Below are 22528 nucleotides of genomic sequence, written 5' to 3'. Positions count from 1 at the left end.
GGAAAAGTCTTGCATGCAAGAAGATGAATTGACATCGATAACTTTTTCTGCTTGCTCCCTACTGCAGATGTGGATGTAACACTGTGCTGTCAGTGCTGAAGCTGATGTGTAAACAGTTACTCACACATTCAAACCTTAGTACTACAGGCAGACTGCAACTGGATGTTCGCCAACAGGCAGAACTGAGTAGGGCTATAGGGTTATGTTATGACTTTATTGCCAGTTTGCAACCACCCAAGTTACATCTTGTCATGCAGCACAGGGAGGATGATTCTGGTAGCTATGCTTGCATGAAAGGCCTTCTTGCTCTGGCATATTCAAAGAAACTCCACAAGCCAGCACTCTTCCCTAGAGGTTTTAAGCTTTAAGTTTCCTTTGGCTGAACTTTATGAATGTGCTTCATCTGAATAGGACCAGAGGGGAAAGTGAAGCGCTATATAAACTCAAACTGATGGATCTCTTTCTAGAGCCTTGTCATATGGAAACAGTGCCATTAGATTAAAAGGAACAAACACAGTTTTTCATCCTGTGTTCAATATCAGTCATTCCTCCTTTTATTCTGAGGCATACGACTTTTGCTTAAAGAAAAGGCTGCCATGCATTTCAACCTTGTGTCTTGGTAGAGTTCAGGGAAGATGGTGTGTTTTCAGTCCTTCAGCTTCATATTTCATGTTCTTTTCAAGTCTCTTAAATTGTACACATTTTTAAAATTAGTTTCCCTGAAAGATGTTTGGTTTTTTGGTTGAAAAGACTAAACAAACAAAAACCCCAAACAAAACTTCCAAATCCTAAGCAGTGAAACTGCAGGAATGGCTGAAACAAAAACTGAGTTTTCCCATCCATTGCAGCAGCCCGGTTACAAGCAGTAAAGGCTGCTAGTTCAAACACTGCTGCTCAAGAGCACCTTTCATTACAAAGTGCTTTTTAAAGATGTACCCTGAGATTACTGCTGCCTTAGAGATGGTTTGTACTAACCAGTAGTCAGGGAGAACTATACCTCTTAACCTTGATTACTTTGAAACCAGCCTCCTTTTTGTGCTCTCAAATAGCTCTGGGCACAAGAAATGACATTCTAGATACCTCACTACCTGGACTGTTGGCAACACAAGCTGCCCTTGGATATCTCCCTGCCAGCAATTGATAGTATCCATAAAATAAAAATCTGCCAGATGTTTGCAGGCAATATAGTGTGAGTGCAGGCTCACTTTTTGCCATCATAAAGTCCTGGGTACCCCTAGGCTCTACCTTCTCTTTTATAGTTCACTTTGAGAGACTCCCCAATGGCCAAGCACCTGCAATTCCCTTTCTCTTAATGAGGACAGAAGTCACAGCTGTCCTGCTGAGATTTCAGCCTAGGGTTCCTGTGTACATCAGCAAGCAGTGCCCTTTGGCTTCATTACACAGCAAGCAGGGTTTCACCAGGTACGTGGATTGTGTCCGTCTCCCTGCCCTTACTCTGGGTGTACACAGCGTTCAGAAAAGTTGAAGGCAGAACAACCCAGAATAGAGCAGACTGGGGCTGGGTCTTGCCCCTGTGCACTGAGCATCTACCTTGCCATGAGCACAATGTGCACATCGGTCCCTGGGGTCTCCAGAGCAAAAGCTGCCAGTCATGGGAAGCTGATAAGTTCCGAATGAGCTGACAACTAAGGAGTGAGCCAACAGACCGCTGGGCTCTTTCTCACTGGTAGCTGAATTGGGATTGGAAGATAGCTGTCTGGGGAAAGGAGGGGGATTTAACCCCACGCACTGACATGCTTTAATTGTGTACGAGATGTTTTGTAGGGCTGTGCTGGTGCTTGTTAGCAGGTGCGGCCTCAATGAGTATTCCCACCACTCCTCTTAATCAATCAAGGATAGCATCAAGCCCCTTTCTCAGTCCCTCCACGTGTGTCCCTTGGGTGGGAAAGCTGGATTCTTGCACTGTCAGCCTGAAACTGCCTGGGTAATGAATCTGTTAAGAATCCTGTCTGATTGTGATCCTTCCAGCCTCATCATCTTGACGTGAATGACAAGCTGTCAGAGCCTGCCTCAGCCATATTGGTGACATCTGACCCTAGAGAGGGAGTTGACAGGAATGGGAAATCTTCTGAGGTACAGCTTCTGCCTGAGGAAGCAGTGCCAGCTCTGCACCATGCTGTAAGAAATGCATGGGCATTTGTTTGGCAAGGATTTAAGTGTATTTCCTGTACCTTGTTCTCCTTTGTTACTACTTTAGAGTTAATTTAATTTAGAGCTGTAAAGAATAGGTTGAATTTTTAGGATACAGCTGTGTTTCCTTCTGTACTTGTACACGAGGGAGAGAAGGATACTTGTAAGGATGCCTGGAGGATAACCCTGAAGTGACTCTTCTTTCTGGGAGGCAGAGATGAAAGAGGCTGGAAGGCTACACCTTTTCACTGATTTAACCTAACAGGCTCCAGGGCAGGCAGAGGTGTTTGGAAGATGCTACAGTGAAAGCTTTGAGCTGAACCTGGGAACTGAGATATGCTATGAGAGCAAGAGAGGTCCTCACGCTGGGGCTTCTGCATCACAGCTATAACCTATCTATGACTGGCAGCACATCCCTTGGAGAACAGATTGACTTCAGCTCACCAAAATGCAAGAAAGGAGAAAATTCATTCCTGGATCTGTTGTAGGGTTAAAAAGCAGGGAATAATCACTCCTTTTCCTGTTAAGTCTTGTTGGCTATTAGCATTGACTTTGGTACCTGTGCACACTTTTTTTTTTCCCCCTCACAACTCTCCTCTAACAGTTAATATCTATAGAAATCTTTAAAGGTGGCGAGGAAATACTGTTCAGCGTGCATTTAATTTCTGTACATTTTTTTAACTTTCTCACTAATTCTATTTGGCAAAATGAATTGCATCACAGAGAATAGGTTCCATAGAAGATGTATATTTGTGTTAAAGACAGTGTGTGCTTTTTCAGGGGGAAAAAAAAAAAGCTGGTCACTGGGATTGGAGTAACCATTAGAAAAGGAGCATGTGACTTTTATTCCCTTTCCTTCAGCATTACACCAAAAACACATCTGTGCACAACAGCTGGATCTCCAAACTCCACCCGTTGGCAGTGTGTGGGACATTGCAGACTGTGAGCAGCCTTTGCCTTTAGCATGAGTTTTAATGCCTAGCTAACAAGCTGGAATTAAAGTGGACGTGATGATGTGTGTTTTTACGTAAGTCCTAGACCAGTAGTGCTGTGAAAACGCCAGCAGCATAAGCAGATTTGCCGACCCATATTTCCAAGACTTGTGAAGCTGCTGGTTTTAAGCCTTTAAAACAAAACAAATCACTGTGCAAGTGCCTGCATATTGAAGATCTGTATTTCTGGGCCACAAGGGAAATGACTAGTCAAGGCATCTGTCTCAGATGAGATCTACCTTCTGGTAGGATTTATAAAGCACCTATTGCCGTGGTGCCTACATGTTGTTTCTAAATGTCTCTAAGTTGTCAAACGTGAAATTGTCTTTTGAGTGAGTTGCTCTGTGACTGTGTAAACTCCAGTAGTTAAGTACGAGTCCCAGGGGTTGGAGGCAAAATGCAGCCAGACGATATGTACACTCAAGGGCACTTAATTCCTGCCTGAGACAGGGGCTATGGAAGCTTGGGGGCTCTAAGCCTGTAAACTGTAATACCTTGAGCCCTCAGTCAGGGTTCCCATTGTGCTTGATGCTGTACGCATATATATTGCATGGTCCCTGCCCCATGTGGCTTGTGATATAAATAAACATGACAGCAACAAGTTGAGTACACTGCGAAATAGGGTGAAGGGCAAAAGGAGGGAGCACGGGCTGAAGCAATGCGGGTTGCCAGGCAGGGGCAGAACCTTTTCTTACTTTTCTGTAAAAACAGAGCTTTATGTCTTTATTATCTGGGTGTGATTGCCTTTAGGAATTAGATCAGACATCAAGTTGAAGAGGTATTTAATGAAGCACCAAGTCATTAGCTTTCATTCAATAATTTGAAGAGGATGTCTTGTGGTTGAGCATGTAAAAGGTACAATCTCACAGGAGAAGGAAGGCTGGTTCAATTACTTGGGGGCTGATTTGCAGAACCCTTTTGGATCATTTCTTTGTTTGGTCTTTGGCTTCTCTGCTGTTCTCTGTCCACAGTTCCAAGTTAGTCCTGAACAGGGGGTACCAACATCAATGTGTCTTAGGAATCTTAAAATCTTTTCATGTAGTCCACCACGCATCTCTTCTGTAGTGAGGTTTTTTTTCAATGTCAGGAGTCTTTTTTTTTTTTTTTTTTTTTTTTTTTAATACTGGGGTGGAACAGAGATAAATTCTTTATTCAAGAGACAGAAACAGAGGTACAGCATTGTCCATCATGCTGCCCAGCACTACAACCTGTGAGCCAAGATCAGAGTGGAGAAGAAAACCTAAGAGATCCTGGCTTTCACTCTCCTCTCTCTGCAGTGATTTCCATCTAACACTGTCCTAGCAGCTCAGATCTGAAAGGGTGACCTAGACATAGACTCCTTTGTCTATGCTTCTTAGCAGCCTGGTTTTACTGGCTAATCCAATTGTCCTGTGGCTTGGGAAGTGGAGTTTTTCTTTGTTGTTGCTCCCAGTTCCTAAGCACAGGATCTGGAAGTTGTGTTTGTCTATCTGCCTGCTAGTTGTACTCCTGCCCTGATATCCAAGCTGCTGACTTGGAAACACTTCAAAGATTTCCATTCTTCAGAGTGGCTGTCTTAACTGCTACTACAGGGAGTTTTTAGTGTTTTCTGGTTACAGAGAAGCATTTATTATTATGCCTTTTAAGATAGGGCAACTCTATACTTTTTTTAAATATATAAATGAGCATCCTTTGAGATACACTGGGATTGACAAAACAGCTTAAATTTTACTAACATATTACCACAAAGAACAGAAAATCAGAGGAAGGCATCTGGACAGGTTTGGCAGGTCTCTTAATGATTTCTTTTTTCCCCTCCCATTCCTTCTTGAGACAAATGCAGAATTCTACACGGGGCACGCTATCAAATTCTCTGGTCTAGCATATGGCTCATCAAGTCATCTTTCTTGTGCTCTTAAACTTTTCCTCCTGTTTCCATTTCCCCCTCAATCTTTGCTCTCATGCACAATTTATTATCTCCTTTCTCTCTGTCTTCCTGTCCCAGGCTTACTCATCTCCTACCTTCTGATGCCAGAAAAGATGTTGTTGGTTTGCCATATGGTGTTAGGAGGTGCCGATATTATCACAAACACCAGTTGTCTGGCTTGCTGTAAGCCTATTGACACATCCATCAGCTTGCTGCTGTTCTCGGTGAAAGCCCATTCTGCATCCTCTTCTATGACTTGTTGTTTTATTTGTTTCCCATGGAGTGTTTTCTATGTTTGAATTCAAAGATAGGTAATATTCTGGGGATACTTGCTGACAGATGACTTGAAGTGTAAATTACAATCCTGATTTTAACTCTAAGCTTAAAACAAATGCAGGTAGATAACTCTTTATGCAGTGCAGGTGTGAATTCCTTTCCCAGGATAACTGTGGATGCAAAGAGTTTGTATAAGTTCAAAAGTGCCTAGGCAAATATATGGAAGCAAAATCAACTAAGAGCTAAAAAGCCTCCCAAGGCACCATTGCTAGCTTATGAAATCTCTGGACTGCAAATTGCTGGATGAGTCTGTTCTGGGAGTTCTAGCACTGTTTTTGCTGTGGTCTTATACTCTTCCCTTGGCCACTGATGGCCGCAGGATACTAGACTATTTGGACTTTCAGCCTAAGCTGGGGCAGTGGCTATTTTCTGGCCTGGCTAATTAACTTTGCACTTAGAATACCTGTTTCTCATTTCACTTCCATTTTATCTGTGATTAAAATGTAGGGATATAGGACTACATTTGTTCCTGGGTCACTTTTTCAGACCCTTTCCTCGTTGGCAACTGAGCCTTATAGTCCCATTATAAGCAATTCAGCCTCCCTTTTCAAAGTCGTTAGGTTGTTCATCCCATTGCTGCCAAGAGGATGTTTCAGAGCTTCATTTTCAAGTGCTTAAAAAACATTCTTTAATTTCTAGTTGAAATTTATTCATGGCCATTTTATATCCATTTGTCCTTGTGCCAGCTTTGTTCTTTAGCTTAAGTAGCTCTCTGTTATCCTCAGTGTTTACTTCTCCACCCAGTGTGTCTATGGAGAACAATCAAGTCACCTCTTAACCATCATTTTGATAAGGTGACAAAACTGTGATCTTTAAGATTCCTCATGAGATACCTCTCTGTTACCATAATGATTTCCTTAGCACTTTTCTACTCAGTTCCTTGTGAGTACTGCACAGGTGTGTTCAGGTGAAGTCTTGGATGAAAACATTCTTTCTTTCCCTTCTCCACTGGCAGTGGCTTTCCTGAGACCTGATCTGTCCTTTCATGGTTGTCACCCTCATGGGTCATGCTTGTCCTCATCCTCTAATGGGCTCATATATCTAGGGTGTCCTTCTACTCATTTCCAAATTATAAGCCTCTGCTCATCACAGCAATTCTTATTAAACCCTAAATGTGTACCCTTGCACTTTGACTATTACATTTCATCACATTTCTATTGCTTCAGAACTCAAGAACATCCTGTTACTCCTGAAAGATATTCTGAACCCCCTGCTATTGGCAATAGCTCCTGACTTCACACGGTCAGCAGATTTTGTTAGTAGGCTCTGACTTTTTTGTGCCAAGGTCATTAACGAAAAGATAAAATGAGATCAGTCTCAAAATATCCTTGAGGACTTCCACGCATAACTTCCCTGCAGACTAATAATTCCTCTTTTGGCACAACTCCTGTCATTGCCTCTTTAACCAGTTCCTTGCCCGTGTTGCAATTCCTCCACTAATCCCCATGTTCTCCAGCGTGGCTAATAATTTCCATGTGGCACCATATCAAAAACTTTATTGAAGTACAGACAAATTAGATCTACCCCATTTCCCTTGTCTAGAAAAATCAGTTATCTTATCAAAGACATCAAGTTAGGCTGGCTTGATCTACTCTTGGTAAGTCCTTTTTATGCCTTAAGCCTGTTTTATCTGTTTTGCAGCTCTTACACCTCAACTCAGAGCAGACCAGCTCCCTCCAAGCCTGGAGAAGAGAAGTGACCAGGGGTGGTTAAGGCTGTTTAAGGATCAGCTACAGTATGGCCAGGAAGAGTTTAGGTCTTCTGGGGCAAGTGTGATGAGGAATTACAAAGAATGGGGACTCAAAGATAGTAGGAATAAGAAATTACACTATCCAAGAAAATGGTTTGGGAGGTTTGAGGTCTTCTGAGGATGAATTAGATTGTCTGTATGCAGTGTGGTTTACAGACCCCAAAAAAGTATTGGAGAATCCAGATTTGCTGGTTGTTTGGTTGATGGGAGGTTTGCTGGCTGTGTTGACATTATGACAATGGCATAGCTCTACTGAAGCTCTTTGCAATGGTCATAAGCATCCCCAGAATAAATCAGATGCCTATAGGAAATCCTTAGATCTCTTCTACTTGGAGCCAGAAACACTCTGGTTCTTCCTTTGTTGCTCTGCTGTTCTGGCATGTGATTGAGATATCACCTTTAACCTGCAAACGTAGGTATATAATGTAGTGTCCTTTACAAGACACATACTTGAGTGTGAGCTTTGGGAGATGCTCTAGGTGGAATTTTAACTTGCTTAGAGCTGTTTGCTTTGTCCCAAACTTTAAACTCAGGGAAAGACTGAGCGATCAGTGGCCGCAGCCTATCCCTTTTCTGAGCATGCCGAATAGCTGGTGGGTAACAGTATTCCTCCCACCAGCTGAATGACTGCTGTTTAGGTGGAGTTAAAGAAGCAATGAAAGCACGACTGTGCTTCCACTGGTGAGAATTTTAGCTACTGATTTCTTTTTCTGTCTGTATTTGTGTGTGTTTCTTTTGCAGTTTGTAATGCTGTTGTTGAACTCTGACTGATTCATTATAAAAGAATGACATTAGATAGGGATGTTGACCCAACATCAGCAAGAACCAGCTCTTGAATCTTTCTTAGTCTCAGCTGCTGTAGGGACACACAATGAACAGCAGCTTGATGACAAAAAAAAAAAAATGTTTATTTCTTGCTGCAGGATGGTAATTGGCTCAGTATGGAAGTTAATACGATTTTATTTGGGGATTGGTTTGTAAAGAGATTATATTTTAAGGAATCTTTGGGCATGGAGAGTTTTGTAGCTGTATTTATTTAATCAGCTGTGGGCACTTGAAACTTCACAGCAGTAAGCCAAGTTAGAACATGGATCTTCTTGCTCCAGCAGAACATGACTGGAAAAGAAAATCTTCTGTGGGACTAGTGGGATGGAGATTATATCACTTGAGGAAGAAACTTGCCTCCAGATGGTGGGGAGCAAGGATGTCTCTTTTCAACTTTTCAAGCTACAAATATTAGTGACCAGCTCCCATTCAAACCAGTGCAATGTTGACTCAGGCATGTTGAATTGCTTACCTGCACATTGAAATGATGCAGGTCAACAGCAATCTCTCTGTGTATCTCTCCCCTCTACTTCCTTACTTTCTAAGCTCCATGTGGCAAATGGTCTTATTGCACAGCTTTAGCATCTTTCTTGCAAGTCTTGACCTGAGTGGGGACATTTACATGCCACTGCAATGCCAAGACATTGTTGTAATTAAAAGAAATTAAATTTTATTTTCTGTTAAAGCTGGTGGGAGTGAGGATGGGGGCAAAGCTTGCTTTGGGAAAATGGAGAAGGGAGTGGAATTTGGCTGGAAATACAGACACGGATGTCAAGTTGTCATCTACTGTTGTAGATAGAAGCACTGGTGTCTGGAGTGGGCATGTGGAGAGTCTCTGATACAAAGAAATAGCTCTGGGGCAGCAGTTTAAAGACTTGCTTCATTACTTTGGATATGTGGGTGTTACTTTAAATTTAATGGTCACTACAAATCAGTGTAACACTAAAGCTAGAGGGCTAATGGTCTTTTAGAATAACGGAGTCAGCTGCAGAGACTGGATCCTCTGCTGGTGTAAAACATTGCAGTTCTGTCAAAGTCCATCATAAGCTGTCAATTTAGACCATCTGGGAAGCCTGGCCCAGAAGACGGTGAAGATGAAGGTTATGAAAATTATTGAAGAAATTGACATTATTTCTCCATCTCTTCTTTCCCCAGGGCAGCCATTGAGGCTCTGGCAGCTTTGCTGAAATCAAGTAAGCTTTTTCTTTCTTCATATTCTTTCTGACTTCCCTTTCTGTGCTGTGCTGCTGGACAGAATGATCCTGTTGAACCTCATTCTCTCTTGGTATCCCCTCTTCCCTCAATCCCAAAGAGCACTGCTTAGAAAAGAGGGGCAGTAGTTTCCTGTATGTGTACCTATGATTCTTGAAGCCCCATGGCTCTGTGGACGACACACAGCTCTATGGGAGATGGTGCTCTAGGTCCCAGGGAGTAAGCAGCTGAGGGAACCAGCCTAGACCCTTATTTAGAGTATTTAGGGAACAGTGGTTGTCCTGGGGCTTGGTATGATGGAAGAAATTTGGAACTTCTCCAATCAGTGACCAATGCTTACTGCTCTGTTCCAGCATCACTGGAGAATGGGGCCAGGACCTGTCTGTCCTGTGGTGCTGTTGTACTATGTGCTTACCTGGTAACAGTGATGCTCTTGGCAAAGGCTTGGACAACTTCTGTAGTCTAAAAGAGATGACCTTATTCTCCCTTGCAAGCTTGTCAGGTCTGATAACATGCAGACAGGGCTCAGACCTAGTGATTGCTGGGGTACAGCCCTGCTATGGCAAGCCACGCTTAACATTTGCACTAACTGGCCTGGGGGTGTTGAATACCTTAACATGGATTCTCAATCACACACTGCTGGCATGACTGTTCCTGAAATGAACGTGCTACCATTTTTTGCCTTTATCCTATCCAAAAAATACTTAGCATTTATTATCAGACTTTAATAAAGCTTTGATTAAGAAAGAGCATTCTACTATTGCAGACAACCTACTCTACAATAAATCACAATGGCATATTGTCCTCTCTCTCTCTTCCCCTCCCCCTTCTCCTTTTCATAGTATTAGGAATAAATGCATTTGTGAAAAATTGTAGTCCTGGAAGCAATGCTTAAATGAGCACGCTGCAATGGGATCGTGTCTGAGTTGCATCAGCTCAAATGATGAATTCTGAAATAATGCCTCAGTATTAACCTTGCTGCCTAGATTTAAAGGTCATGTTATTGCAACAAGGAAACACCTTCTGGTTTGGGCATTAAATCTTAATATGGGGGTTGTGGGGCTATGCCACAACTGCTTGCAATACAAAAGCAAAATTAGCCTTCAGAATAGAAAGAAATTTCCAGAGAAGGCTGGAAAACTAGAGCAAGAGCTGAAAGCTCCTCTGGCAGCTTGAGCTTTTCTCCTGCACTGCTGTTTTATTGTAAGTAGTAGGAATGGGAAGTGAAATTCTGTTGTCCCAAGATATTTATAGGGTAAGTTTTCTACCTGGAGGCTTGTTCTGGGTCTAGAGATGAGAACAGTATATAGAAGTGGAGGACTAATTACCAAGAGAAGCTGTAAAAGGTAGTGTCCTGGGGAGCTGTCAACACATGTTGTAAAAGTTGGGGAGGGAAGCTGAGGATGATCTGGGGAATCTAAAAGGATTGGATTCAGCTCCACATTCTCCCAGCCCTTTTTCTCCTGGCGTGAGGTAAGTTTTTTTTAAAGCCATTTACTCTTAGAAATTTCCTGTGTGATTCTTCTCGGCCAACTTATGTTGTTTAGGCATCTTGGTTGGTTCTTTGTTTTATGCTATTTGTGCTTTAGGAAGTGTATAGAGGGTTTCCAGTACTGGAAGAAGACACTGATCACTCTGGCTGTTTGTTTCAGGTGCTTTCACAGAAGGTACAAAAAATGAACTACACTGAGAACTTAGTCTATTGAGCAAAGCAGTCCATACATTGTCACTCTGGTTGATCACTGTGATGTACAGATTAGGGTTCTTATGTTCATTTGTACTGTTGACCATTGTAAACAAAGGCATTGTTTGGGAGAGACATTTATTCGTTTGGAGACACCCTTCCCAGTTTGCTGTTAAGTGTCCTTTTCTCCTCTATCATTCACAACCAAACAACATTGTTGCAGCAACGCTAGCTACTCTTCCATGGAAAAGTGATTTTTAGGAAAACACGTGGTCTATTTTCAGCTGATGTTCTTTTAAGGCACTGGAAATGGGACTTTGGAAATAGTGCTGATACAGTGCAACCAAATACAGCACCACAGCCAGCAAGTCAGCTCAAACTGTGTTTTCTGATGTTTTCTGCAGTCTGGTGCAGAGTGGTCAAGAATGTCTTTCAGTTTTCTCCTTGTCCTGTGGCTCAGGGCATGAGAAGCTCCAGGCTTCTGGAGTAGACTGCTCTGGTAGCTGCACACAAATGAGCAGGCTGTGCCTTTTGGGAGGTGTGGGTTAGGAGATGTGCAAAGCAGCTCTGGTTGTTCCAGACATAAATTTACAATGGCTGGAAAATAGCTGAATTCTTTTTCATAATTGCATCAGGACAGCTTTGTTTGTCACAGTTAACTTATTTATGCCCATGACCTTAGTGCTTTTGAATGGTGCAGGGGTTCTTAGAAAGTTAAAAATCAAACCTGGTGGATGCTACAACACTGGAAAATTGCTTATGAAAACAAGGGGTAAAACTGTACACGGCAAAGCACCCAGAAGCCCTTTAGCATGTTTTAGATTGGATACAAACTAAATGGGAGGCAGGAATCCTGGAATATGCTACAGTACTGAATAGCTGGACTGATTATTGTGAGCTTTGTAGGAGACTTGCAGTAACCCACTTGCTGGGAAACGGTGAGATTCAGTTTTGCTGGGGGTGAAAGCTATAAAACAGGACAAGAACACACCCATTCTTGAGGGTCACCCTGTAGGGCTGTTGTATCCTTAAGTTTTTCAGGCCAAAGTGATCATGAAGGTCATAGTTATACACAGAGCTGTGCTGAAGGGAAAGTGTCCATCTCACTTTTGTCAGGGAGCTGCAATGGGAAAACACACAGTCATTTTAAAGGGAGCAGGCAGATGGCAGTGTGTCTCCCTGATGGATTTGGAAACATCCATCTTCAGCTCCTCAGGCTTCCTTAAGCTCTAATTGAGACTTTGTCCACCTGCAGAGCCAGGGGCTGGCTAGAAACTTTTTGGACTCTGTCTCTTTCCTAACAGAAGCTGATGCTAAATGCCCACTTCACATGTGTATCACTGCAAGAAGCATGATGGGCCAGGAAAGAAGGCATCAGTGTAAGAACAAAATTACCACTCCAGCTGTACCTGGGAAAATTGTTGCTGTTGTGTTTCAGAGGGGAAAGGACAAGACTGTCCAAAGAAATAAGTGATGGGACACTACAAACTTGTGCTTCATCCACAACAGGGAAGAAATTCTTGGAAACCCACTGCAAGATGAGAGTGACATTGGCTGTCCTGTTCCACTGTACATAGTGGAAACCAGTGATAGTCATAGAGATGGTGAATAATGGAGGAATAGAAGTTTAGGTCCTTCTAACGACAGTGCTGCATCTTTCTACCAGTGGAAGCTCGGATTACTGTTATAAAGAAGATTTCTTGCATGACCATCAGCCAGATTATCACTCCTGACTTCTTATATCTTTCCAAGCATCCCAGAATACTATACCAATCTTTGCATGCTATTCTCCCAGTTGCTGCTCTTCACTTGCCATGCCCACATGCACACAGCAAACAGCTTGTGAAAAGCCCTTCCTCCATTGCCTTCCTGTGTTTTTTAATATCTGTTGTCTCTCCACCATGCTGTTAACTCCCTCTGCCTGAACTACATTATTATACACGCCAAACATGTTGCTTGGTAAATATCTATAATGGTGCTGAAGTGCTACAAAAGCATCAGGAGTTTTTTATCTTGGATATTACAGTCAAGATTTCCAGTGTTACACCTGTCTATCCTTTCTTCAATTTCTAGATGCTTATTACAGCCCAGGGTGGGGATGATGGGGTAGGTACCAATAGCTATATGTAAACTGAAGTGGGATGAGGCACAGCATCCTTCACAGTCTCTTCTCTCTGTCCCAGGGAACATATGCTACTGTTTCCAGCCTCCTTTAGCTTTGTTCTACTTCTCCTCTGTACATCTGTCTTCATTTCTTGCTCCAGTTCTGTCTTAAGGCTCGGGGAGCTCATCACTAAGATCTTTGCCTGCAAGAGGCCCAGGTGTGGAGGGGGCATACCCCAGCTGGAGCCTATCTGAGCAGCAGTGGATGGTGAGGGGTGCCCTCTATGTCACTCTTAGCTTTTAGTGAAGTGACCCCCCAAAATAAAACAGGCAAACCACTCCCAGTTTTCGGGGAGTGGAAGAAAACTGGATACCTGATACACAAGTGCAGAGAAGTGCATACCTAGGGCTTTGCAGGCTGAAGGCAATGTGATGGCCCAGAGTGGATGCTGCTTCTCCGCACCTCGAGCCACATGATGGCGATGTTATTATAGGGATCCCCGCTCCCAACACCACTTAGTCCAATATTTATTTTTGGTGAGTAATTTGTTTATCAGCAGGTTACTTTAATCTAATTTTGGTTGTATTTGTTATTCCTGACTATCTGTACTTCCCAGAATTAGCAGCTTGCATGTCTTTAAGGAAATTAGCTAGAGCTGATCTCAGAAGCCTTTGCTCAGTGGATACTGAGGGAAAGGACTAGGGAAATGGGCAGGGCCCTTGTTGCAATGCTTGTCTAGTAAAATTGTAATGAGCCGTTTAAAAAGACAGGTTGTGGTGACCCCCTGATCATGCTTATTTCATCAAGACAATTCTGTGTGCTAACAGCAGTTACTGCTAATGGCCTTTCCCCTCTCTTTCTAGATGTTTTCCTTCTTCCTTTTGTTGTTTTTATCCTCTTGCCTTCCCTTTTCCCCCCCCAGCCTTTCATCTCTCATTTCCTGCTCTTTCCTCCTCATCTTCTGTCAACTAACCTTTATTTAACTTTTCACCTGCTTTTTTTTCATCAAAGCATAAGGATTATGCCTTGTGGCTGGTGGGATAAAATAATCAGTGTCATCCTTCTCCTTTTATGCTAGCATAAAGGAGGGGCAAGTAACTCTGCAAGGAACAGAAAGAGATGTTCTAGCACATAGCACAGTATGGTTTCTGAAAAGCCTGAACCCTCTATGTCTGAATTCATAATGCTTTGCAACAGATCCACTGACACATGTCTTTGGTATTGCCTTATGGTTAAACCATGTCAATTCCTGTAGCCAACAGCACTATGTTTGTGACTTGCCTAATATTTTTCCAGGTACCCATTTCTCGTGATCAGTTTAAGACTTCATTACCCACCTCTGGATTCAAACTCCATTATCAGTCTGGCCCCAAATCTATCATCAAAACTTGTACGATATTCGCCTCTTTTGTGATCAGAGGCAAATTTTGCAAATAGTTCCTTTCATAATCCTTTAAAACAAGTTGTGTGTTTATCCTTTCTTCCTGAATTTCAGAATGCAAATAGTCTTGATTCTATATTTTTATATTTATGCCTTTGAGAAGAGCTACTTTAATGGGAAAAAATTATTTTTTAAATTTTCTTTATATTCCTTTCCCCAAGACTGCTCTTCATTCATAGACATATCCCAAACCAAAAGTAACTCGATTCTCCGGAGAAAAAAGTTGGTTTCATCTCCTGGGGCAAGGCAGCTTCCCACTGTTTTGCTCCTCAGGGTGGGTATAATGGAACCAAAGTGTCGAGGAGCTGCACTATTCTCTGTTGACATCCTTAATAGTGATTTCTTACTGCCTTTGTCTTGGCATGGGCAGTGTTTGTGCTTCCAGTGATGATCTGGCTTCAGAAAATCAGTGGCTGAATTTGAGGAAGTCTTCCAAATTCTAGCATCCTTATTTGAACTCTTTGAAACTGCTTTGGTCAGAAAAAAATCAAGCTGGAAATTTAGTGCAAAAAGTACTTTTTGTGGATTTCCAGCTTTCTTTTGTGTTCCAACCAGGAGATGCTATGAAACTGAAAAATAAAGGAGAAAAAGGAAACCTTTTTGAAAATTCCCCACAGTTTCCTTCTGTGGTTAGTTCAAAAGTTTTGGAAGGGGTAGGCTTGCTCTTTCTTAATTTTTATGCATAAGTAATGTAACAAAGGCAAATTAGAGAAGAATCACCATGTCATAATACAGTTTGTAAGACTGCCACAGAATTGGCCAACACCTGGAACTAAAACAAATATTTTTGGAGTAGAAAGAAGGAGCTGTTTTCGTACTGAAGCTAAGCTTGTGGCTGATTCCTGGTCTAGGAGCAAAACATGGCACTTGTAGTTGCTAGCAAATCCTGCCTGTGTTCTCTACCTTTGTGCCAGTGTTGTTCATCTATCTTAAATGCCAAAATAAATGCCTGGACTCTGTGAAATTTACAGGGCACAATTAGAGTAGTCTTCTGTCTTCCAAAAAGAGTTGAGGTGATACCAGCTTCTTACTGGAACTGTAGAGCCCACTGGGTCTGAATTCATCCCAGAACTTGATGGGTGACTAGGTTTCTCCATGAGCACAATTCACATTTTCTATAGGGAATCCTCATGCTTATCTCTAGCAAAAATGGCCTCTCAACGACTGAATACAATAGCTTTTTTCTCTTTGCTTTAGGAGATATCTTGCAACTTTTATTCCCAAGAGGCAATCACTAGAGCAGAGTGGGGAAGTTGGAGATTTTCATATTCCTTTCACTCCTTTCAGGGACATAGGGTTAACTTAGCAGAGCATTCTTATCTCCCAACTGTAGCAATGTATGTTCTTGGCATAATGAATCATCTGAGTGGCATCAACAAAGAGATTTAAGCAGATAGAAAGATAAATATCTCTTTGTTCTGCCTGGTAAGCAGTGCATTGCTCATCATTACATGACTGTAATTCAGTTTTGTGATTAAATATGCTGCATGTTTTCCAGTGGTCCCTGTGTTCCTGGCAAACACTTCAAAGTGGCTGAAATGCGAGGAGGCCTTCAGAAATGTCCACAGAGACACTGGTAGTCATGAGACTTTTATCTACTAGACTCTGAAGCCCTGGCTGTCCTTGTCCCCCAACACAAAATGAGAATTCTGTCAAAATTGGGGAATTTCTTTGTAGTGTGATCCCCTTACTAATTTAGATGCATCTTTAACTATTTGATGCTTCCACACATTGGCCGTGCATCCACGTCAAATAATTCTGTCTAACTGCATAGATGATTCAGGCCATATACTCTGTGCTGCAGTGCTTAAACTTTCATTGGCTGGCAGCACTTGCCGGGGAGCCAGAAGTGGAGGGTCAGTTCTAGAAGTGTGGGAAACTAAGAAGACATTGAGCATTCCCCTGTCATGCATCCCAGCCTCGGCAGAGAGAATTGAAACTCTTGCAAAGAAAATAGTATGCCCAGTGACAGGTTTGGGGAAGGCGATGAAGACAGTGCTCCCCTGTCAGAGATGCCAGAATAAGTTTAGGAAGACAGACCAAGCATGAATCAAAATAGGAAGCACCATCCCTGTGCAATTCTGAAAGCTGCATGGAAGGAGAACTTCTGTTTCTACTGGCCACTGGCCATATCCAGGGAGAAGGAAAGAGACTAACAAAAGAATACCAGCAAAAGGGTCAAAAGGCATAGGACATTTTACCACTTACCACACAGATCATGCATACTCCCTTCAGGAGGACTAGGTTCTTGCTGCCTAAAAATCTGTGCAGTGCTGCTTGTACCTGTATGATTCATTTCCACCATCTGTATTTGTGCCAAAATACACATAAATACCTATGCAGGTGCATCCCTAGATGGAGAGACCAACAGACACAGACAGGTGGGGAGGCCTCCTTTTTGCATTCTGCCTTCTGGAGATCTTGGCATATTTTCTTCTTCATTTATTTGCTACTTTATTGACTATACAACTGAGAAAAATGGAAGAAAAAAAGATAGCACGGAAGAGCAGAGAAGAATCAATGAAATCCAACAGAAGAAACAAAATGAATGTGTTTTTGCCCCTTCAGCAAGTAATTCTCAGCTTCTGATCAAAGTGCTGAGGGAACTATAGTCCTGCATCTTCCATCTCTTCCTCACAGAACAGACTATCTTAGCTTCACCTTTCAAAGCAACTGTTTTGATCTTAAAGGTGATAAATACTACAGAAAACGTGATGAGGGGGGAAAAAGTAGCAATTATTTTGCTCAGCTTTCTCTGTTCTTTTTGTCCAGTAATAAAACTGAGGCATAGGAGAGGTGCGTGTTCTGGTTCTTACGGAGGTGGGATCGAAATGTGGAAGTCTTCCTTGAAAGATGCGAGGAAAACATTGCAAACGTGTTTTATGAGAATTCTTTTTTTTCTTTAAATAAATTCCCCAAGCAGCTCTACCTACAGTGCTTTCCAGTATTTCCCTTGTCCTATCGACATTGCCACAGAAAGCTTTTAGACTTCAAGCACTGAATGCTAGGGGCTATAAATCCCTAGATCTAGTCAAATTTCATGTGCCTCTGAACAGTTTAGAGAAGCTCTGAGTCTGATCCAGATTGTCCCTACCTTACACTCCCTCTCTTCTTCTTGTCATGTTTTATATACTCATTGACTTTTACAGAGCTTCCTGGGTAATTCTTCAAGGAAGATTGACTGATTTAAGGGGTTAGTCATCCTGCAGGTTAGTAAACATGACAGCTGGTTGCGGATTAACAGGAAATCATGAATAAAATAATTGGGATTGATAAGGGATTCTCAAGTCATTAAAGTTTTCTTGCAGAAAGTCAAGTAGAAAAAAGAATGCAGAGTGAAGGTCAAAGGAGAAGGGTGACCTTCTACATGCTGACGGCCACTGAGCCCTGAAATACAGGATGTACTGGCAGAGCTAGTGTGAGATGGTTAACAACAAGATGATAAAGTGCCAGAGAGGACTGCAGGCCAAGGTGTTGGAGACTGGGCAGAGATGTGTAGGAATAGCTGTGGGACCAGCAGGTCAGGGTGGAGGCATGCCAACGTGGTGGTGTGAAGGTGCAGAACAGGATTAAAATGAGTTGGCAAACTGGTCTGGGGGTGCTGTTTGCTGCCTGCCTTGTGGTGCCAATGATAGAAAAAATTGCAAGACAAGACCAGGTAGCAGAGCTGTCCTCCAATCCCTTCTCCAGTTAAGAGTTTATTAATGTACTGCAGAGAGCAGACTCGGGCAACTTCCTTCCCCTTTCCAATACTTCCATCTACTTCATCACTGCGACTGAGGTTTGCTGCCTACTAGCTGCTTCCTGGTTACTCTCTCCATGGCTTCCCTTGTTACTGATTTTCTTCATGCAGCATCTTACCCCTTTCTGTTCTCTCTCTTAACCTCTAGCTGCTTCTCCTGTCCTGCAAATCCCCACTGATGACTTTAATGTTCCAGATGTGAGAGGCTCTGGCATTTTCTTTAATGAACTAGAAATGAATTGGAGCCTACTAGCTATGGAGGACCCATACCAAGAGCTATCTGTTGTGAGCTGCAAACGCTGATAGGTATTCAGAGAGCTGAGTTCTAGTCTTGCATATGCTACCTGGCCTCTTGGTTGATTACTGAGCTTCTAATGTGTGTCACAGCAAGAATGTCAGGACCCATCAGGAAAATATGTTTAGGCAGGGTTGGTTTGAAGGGAGGGAGCCTAGAGTCTGGTATGGCTTCATGTTTGTCCTGTGGGGCAGGTCAAGGAACACAGTGGGTGAAGGAATACTCAGCAGAATTTGTATTTTATCACAAGTTTTATAATCTTCTTTTAGTCTGATATCCTGGAGCTACATGATTGAGGAAACATCGCAGCTTTTCTTTTATATTTTTATAAAGCTTATTTTTTAAAAAAAAAATATATCTTTTTATTTTCTTGTCTGTGCAGTAAAGCCTTTAAACATGACCTGAATGTGACCTTTAAAATCTCAGAACCAGAAAGCAACAGAAAAGAAGCCCCAACTGCTGTTGCTCTTGTTGGTGTTTTGTTAATTTTTAAATACTGCGGGTTTCTAGAATCATTTGATTCATGGCTTTCATAATACAGGTATGTGTGGAAGTACATTTAGAAGTTAAACAGAATTTTGCTGCCTGTGACAAGATTGTACAACTACAAGGTTTCTGGATTTGTTGATCTCGGCAAGGTGTTCTCTCAGGACTGAAGTACAGCACTATGAAGAGTATATGACCTGCTGTCAACTAATCTTCTTGTTCTTTAGCTTTTCTCATTCCTCAGGAGCTTCTTTAGTTTCAGGAACTCTTATGGCTGCAATTGGAATTAAGTTTATTAGCACTTGGAAGGAGATATGGGCTCTGCCCTTTCCCCACCCATGGTTTGGTTCATCCAGAGGGTTCTGGAGCAACCATTTCCACTTAGATAGGAGAGAGACTGCTTCATTTTTTTTCATGTACAATTCCAAGAGCCTAGCTCATGCTTAGCAAACAACATCCTAAATTGTTAAAAAACAAAACCAAACCCTTTTTTTTAACTGAGACCAGTAAGCAAGAATGAGCAGATGTTAAAACCTGAGTTCAAACACTGAGTAGCCACGTGGTTATCAAAAACTGTAAGTAGTGGAAAGAGTTTAATTCAGCCTTTTCTCTTTGTTTTCAGAGTCTAACAGCCGACGGGCAGTGAACAGAGGCTACCTGGGTGGATTGCTGAGGCTCTATCAAGACTGGCATCACAATGATGTCTCCAACAACTACATTTATATTCGTAGAGGTCTCCTGCTCTGCCTAAAGCACATCACCAACATCAAGCTGGGCAGGGAGACTTTCCTTGGTTCCCGGGGTATGGAGATTCTCTTCACAAGTGTGCAGGTAAATGGTGCTTTTGTGGTTAAGTGAGATGGATTAGTAGTTAGTACTGGGTTCTACCTCACAGTGCAGGAAATTCCATAATTTTATCCTGAATTTATATAACATAAATGAAAAAATGGTAATGTTAAAATAAAAAGTATTGACTTTTTCACAGTTAGTACTTCAGCAAAGCTGAAATGTTTCAGTTTAAAACTGATTTTAATTCCTGCTGAGCTTCATTGGAATTGTAGTTCAGGCTTTCTCATGCTTTTTTTTTCCTCCTCCCCTGTGGATCCTGCTGTCTGCTTGGACTTCCTCTCCCAAAGAACAGTGCAGTGTCTCCACAGACACATTGCTTAGGTGTTTCATGAGATGTTTCTTTTCAGATATCCAGATGGATAATTCCACCCAATCATTTTTTCCCACAAAAAAAAAAAAAAAAAAAAAAAAAAAAAAAAAAAAAAAGTGGTGATTTAGCCAGGCCTTTGCTAAAGAGAAACATCCATCAACTGTTTTTCAGGAGGCTCAGCTTTGATCTTGTGAAACATTAATGTGGGTCCATCAAGAAAGATGACATGGTCCTGAGGCTGGCATCCCTGTAAGGTATAGAAAGGGCAGGTACAGAACAGTAACAGTTTCCTCCGAGTCCCTCACCAACTTGATTCCTTAGCCTTCTTTGGAGAAGTCACTTATGGAGAAACCTTCAGTTCTTGACCCATGTGATTCCACAAGGAGTGTTTCCATTGTCACTCTCACTGGTCAGTGCATTATCTCATTCTAGCACCATCACAGACAGAATGAAAAATGTCTGTCTCCTTCTCCTTCAGAAAATCCATTGCCTTGTGATCCAGTGTATTTGTTTTTTCACCATTCCCATTGCTGTCATGAACAATTCTCCTGTGACTGAAAGATATTTCTTACTAGTAGTGCATTGGTAGTTTTTTCATTTAATTTTCCTCGTGAGGAATTGACCACTATTTCAGGTGGCCTGAGGTGGCCAGGATCAGCAGATCTTTCAAGGGAGTATGGCCTCTGTTAATGAGAAGTCCCTGGTCTGCAGAAACTTGAATAGGGTGGCTGGAAACAGCTGCTTGAGGGTAGATGTCAGCTTGTTCTCTCTCAATAGCCTTCTACAGCCCATGCAGCTTTCTGAGCTAACAGCTCCTGATAGCTCAGCCTGGGAGCAATCCCATGGAAAGTGCATACACGGGGTCTCCTTGGGTGAACAAACAGGAAATGACATACTAAGACTCCAGTGAACACTGGTAATGCTAATCCTTCCAAAGGTTAGAAGTGGAGTGGAAATGACAGCTTCAGGGGCTTCCATTTTGCTTTTTTTTCTATTGTGTGCTACTGCAGAGATCTTAGAAGGGGAATAACTGAGGTTAATAAATTCAAAGCTCAATGTTCCCTCACTATTTCTTAGTCTCTCTCTAAGACATGAAGTGTCAGGAGGAGTCTAGCAGCCCTAGGAGGTCTCACTCATGCTCTTCCTTAGTCTGACCTGAAATCTGTTCTCCTGAGAGGAACTGCAGGCTGTAGTAAGAGAGAAAAGAGATGGAGACAAACAACTACTGCTTGAGAAAGCAGTGGCTCTTTGTGTGTGGAGACAGTATTTTAGTGCCTTTAGGAATCTGCTGGCTGTGGTGATTAGCCTTGACCAAACTCTGAGTGATTAATGAGATTTTAAAGGTGTTAAAAGCTGTCTAGAAAAGTTCTGCTGAAACTTTTAAATTTTTTTTAATCTATTGAAACTGAAACAGTTTGCCAAGATGGGTTTGTTTTTAACAACCTCCAGTGGAACTCCTATTTACAAGGCTGGTTTTCAATTGAAACCTCTCCAGCTGCTTATTGTATGGGCTGATGGACAGCTGAAATACCTGAGCTTTTAATAGCCCTTAAGCTTATGTCTTTACAGGAAGAGCCAATAGTTCAAAGACTGTCTCCTTACATAGATTAGAAGTGACTGCTACTTTATTTGAGGAGTGTTTAAAGATACTTTAGGAGAATTTAGAGAGATTTTGAGTTCCGCTTCTACCTGGAATGAAAAATAATTTTAGATAATGAAATCATTTGTGAAAAGGAAGCACTTTCTGCACCCATTTCTTTTTCCTCTGCTTAGACTTTCATGGCAGTTAAATGGTATATTCACACCAGCAACTGTCTGGCTTTGTGTGCAGTGACAGAGAGCTGACTACTCTGAGACAAGAAAACAGGTTTGTATCTACTTTAGGAGAAACTGGTGCATGGAACATTATTTTGCTATTTTATTATTTATCTGATTTCTTAAGCTTGCTTGATCTCTTCAGCCTTCCTGTACTAGGGTCTACTCTAGGATAATATTATACTATACTCCACTCTATATTTCTCAGCATTAGCATCACTACCTTTTATCTTACTGTCATATTGAAACCTCCTTTTCTGTATATGTCACACATGTATCGTAGTATCTCAACTATTCCAGATTCAGTAGAGAAAAGGTTGAGTGTGGAGGCTAAAAAGCAGATCCCTTGAATTCAGCTTAGCTTTACATGGATTTTCTGAGCTAAGGGTTCACTCTCTTCCCTCATTTACAATGTCCCACTGCAAAATAAATGAGAGAGTTTACACACACACAAAGCAGTCTCTTCTCTGTTTCTCAGGTGTCAGTAAAAAAGGCTTTTCCAATACAGTGATGGAGCATTTTTCAGTCATCTCTAAACTGTGTTATCTTGGAATCTGAGAGCACTTTATGAACAGTAATGAAAACAGTCTCACAAATTCCCTGTAAGGTATCTGAAGGCTTGTTTGCACT

The 22528-nt window shown here is 42.0% G+C and overlaps 1 protein-coding gene across 1 annotated transcript in view; it reads left to right on the top strand.

Annotated features, from left to right (window-relative positions):
* AGBL1 (AGBL carboxypeptidase 1) overlaps positions 1-22528 on the top strand; it is a 262527-nt gene that overhangs the window by 18713 nt on the left and 221286 nt on the right. The window contains exons 6-7 of the mRNA XM_068410767.1: positions 9116-9153; positions 19547-19755. Coding sequence (XP_068266868.1) covers positions 9116-9153; positions 19547-19755 — 247 coding nt within the window. The remainder of the gene's footprint in view (positions 1-9115; positions 9154-19546; positions 19756-22528) is intronic.

Source organism: Nyctibius grandis, chromosome 11 (assembly GCF_013368605.1).
Source record: "Nyctibius grandis isolate bNycGra1 chromosome 11, bNycGra1.pri, whole genome shotgun sequence".
NCBI classification, from domain to species: Eukaryota; Metazoa; Chordata; class Aves; order Nyctibiiformes; family Nyctibiidae; genus Nyctibius; species Nyctibius grandis.
Note: the sequence above shows the minus strand (reverse complement) of the source record. Positions and strands in the feature narration are given on the sequence as shown.